Source organism: Chrysochloris asiatica, unplaced genomic scaffold (genome assembly GCF_000296735.1).
Source record: "Chrysochloris asiatica unplaced genomic scaffold, ChrAsi1.0 scaffold00354, whole genome shotgun sequence".
In the NCBI taxonomy this organism is placed as follows: domain Eukaryota; kingdom Metazoa; phylum Chordata; class Mammalia; order Afrosoricida; family Chrysochloridae; genus Chrysochloris; species Chrysochloris asiatica.
This window is the reverse complement of record NW_006408872.1, coordinates 889,150-892,038: the sequence shown is the minus strand read 5'-3', so window position 1 is coordinate 892,038 and position 2,889 is coordinate 889,150. Positions and strand designations below refer to the sequence as shown.

Here is a 2,889-nt window from a genome sequence, read left to right as displayed (position 1 = left end):
CAAACCTATTGAAAAGCATGCGGGCCAGCAGCAGGTCAGTACAATGTGCCGCAGCATAATTTGTCAGGCCAACTTTCACACCATACTTTGGGAGTTCGTGAGCATATGCTGCACAGACCATAGTAACCCCTTCTATATGGACATAAGCAATCTGGAAAATGACATCACTGCTGACTACACAATCATCCTGTATTTGGGTGTGTTGTATTTATTTTTATCCTGAATTACCAAATGTTTTTGAGCATAGTTATCAGTTTTACCCTCTCGTCTTCTTCTAAATTTCACTTGGTATCTCTTGCAATAGGCCTTGTTCTTGACAACTTTAACAAAACCCATCTTGTGGAACAGAAGCCGGCTTCCGCGACTTGCCACAGACTTGTGCAGATCCAGCAGCTGTACAGTGGGGAGAAAAGACGGGTGTTTTTATCTTGATCCATTTTCTCTTCATTTTTGTTTACCAAGGCCCTGGCTACTAGAGAGCTCTCATTTGGTACTGGCCTTCACCCCACCTAGTTTGTGTCACAGACTTTACCCCGGGGACTACTTCCTTATAGTTACGTGCCCAAGCCTTCTTACTGAGCGGGCAGGAGATTTGAGTAGCTTCTGTGTGTCTTGCCATGGCATCATGCTGTTCCTCTTGACATACAAGCCAGTAAGCAGTGACTGCTCACGTTCCAGTAACTACTGGTCCTAATGACTGGGTTGGGCCAGTGTTTGCCTGAGGTGTCAGTCAGGACCATGTTCAAACACTCCCTGGGGGCTGTTTGCACAGCTTTTGGCCTACGCTAGCCCTGCTGTGGATTACCAAGCTGCTGCTGCTTCTCCTTGTGTGTGGAAACTGTGGTCTGGAGCTGCTTGTTCACAGATGATTGAGCAATAGGCATCCTGCTAAATTCTTCTTGCTTTTGTTTAGTTTGCTGTTTTTCTTTGTGCATTTTGCAATAAGCAGTTTAGCTGCTGGTTTTCTTCTTTTCTCAATTAAGCAGTCTTCTGTCTTTGTCCATACTTGGGTTCACAGAATACCGAAAGCCAGCTGGGAAAGGTGAAGCTGAGACAGAATGCCCAGTTCTGTCTTGTGCAAGTGAAGCTGTATGTGAAGATGTGTGGGCACAAATGGGGATATAGTGTGCTTTTCAGGCTGAATTTCATTTCTTTGAGATTAAAATCTGTGAGTGGTCATTTTAGTTATGTAAGTGGGTTTGTCTCAGTTTTTAAAATTATGAAACATTTCAGAAGTATAAAATTTACAGTGAACAAAATAATTAATACCTGTGTGCTCATTCCAGCTTTATCCAGGCTCACCTCATTACAAAGCTTCTAGTTTTTCAGTTCCAGAGAAATACAGGCAGTGGCAGAGGAGTATGTGTGGGGAAGTATTTGAAAATAAATACTTGAGAGGTGTGAGGGACTTACTATGCAGTTTCTTCACAGCTCTCCCGTAAAGAAGCCAAGTCTCCTAAAGGCCCCTCAGTTTGAGGCAGACCCTTTTGATTCTGGCTGTGAGAACTCTGAAGGTCTCGGGCCCTGCATGTCCTCCCTCAGCACTCTGTTGGGCACCGTGGCCGAGACCTCTGAGGAGAAGTACCGCCTACTGGACCAGAGGGATAGGATCATGCGGCAAGGTAATGATGTTACTGTGTTGTGCACTTTGGACCAGACGTTCCTTTTTGCTGTTTCGGATGGCAACAAACTCCTTGGTGAAATAGTCTGCTCTGCTATCAGGATGTGGGGCTGCTGTGTGGATCCCTACCCTCACTGCCCTCTGGTCTTCTTCAGTTGAACGTAAGCAGGGATATGATGCATGAGGTTTCAGATTTCATTTTAATTTTGAAAGAAAGCCTACAAACCAGTGCTCCATGATAAATTACACAAATTAAAAGACATTTTTTTCACATTCAGAAAGCACATGTCAAACATTTTCTGTTTGAAGAAATTATCACTAATTCAGAAAAACATCAAGCTAGGTGGGAAGTCTGTAATTTTTATCATAAAGAGCTCATTTCCTTGGCATGGAACGAACTAGCAGCCAGTCTGATGAAGGCCAAAGTCCAGAAGGAGAATGGGCAGTAGATCACTAAGCAGTTTCAGAGTGGACAAGGTTACAGGGAGGCTGCAGAGAAGGAAGTGTCAGGAACTAGCTCCGGAACAGATGGGAAAGATGCCTCCTTCACCCTCATAGTGAGAGAAGTGCATTTCTCACCTGTGGGGCTTTAGAGCCTGAGAGGCTGGCAGTGTGTTGGCAGAGCTTCAGGGTAGCAGCTGCCCTGCAGGAAGGCAGGGGGTAGACATGCAAATTCGCAAAAACTTCATAGAGCCCAGGCCCTCAGTGGCTTCATATCACAGGCACACCTGCATGTGCAGTGAGTCCTGCACAGGTTGTTTCTGATGGAAAAAGATTGGAAACTCAGGGATATCACTCAGTGAGGACTGGCTAAGTTGTGCTTCTGTGTACACATTGGGATCCTAACCAGCTTTAAGCAGAGAATGAGGATTCGTATTTTTGGGAAATTATTAAGATCTGTTGTGAAGTAAAAAAAGCAAGATGCCAAGACTATATAGTGTGCTGCCATTTGTGTAAAAAGGGTATCTGTGAGTGTGTTAGTGTGTGAGTGCATGTGTTTTATGTAAGTATATTTGCATACATGTGAGGTGATTGTAGTGAGGAGGAAGCTGAGTGTCTGAAGGCAGAGGTAAGGAGTTACTCCACTAGAAACAATTTTATACCTGTGGAATGTCAAATCCTCTGAATGCATTACCTACTCAAAGAGTGTTGAATTAGAATAAAGAAATAATGTTTTTGTTAAGTGCTGTTGAGTTGATTCTGACTCATAGAGACCCTGTGTAGGGTTTCCAAGGTTTGAACTACCAGTCTTTGAGTTTGCAGTCCAG

At 44.1% G+C, this 2,889-nt stretch overlaps 1 protein-coding gene across 1 annotated transcript in view; it reads left to right on the top strand.

Moving 5' to 3' along the window:
* The window catches only part of MCM3AP (minichromosome maintenance complex component 3 associated protein), a 61,513-nt gene that overhangs the window by 14,003 nt on the left and 44,621 nt on the right, over positions 1-2,889 (top strand). Inside the window, exon 5 of the mRNA XM_006876115.1 lies at positions 1,432-1,622. Within this exon, the coding sequence (XP_006876177.1) occupies positions 1,432-1,622 (191 nt within the window). The remainder of the gene's footprint in view (positions 1-1,431; positions 1,623-2,889) is intronic.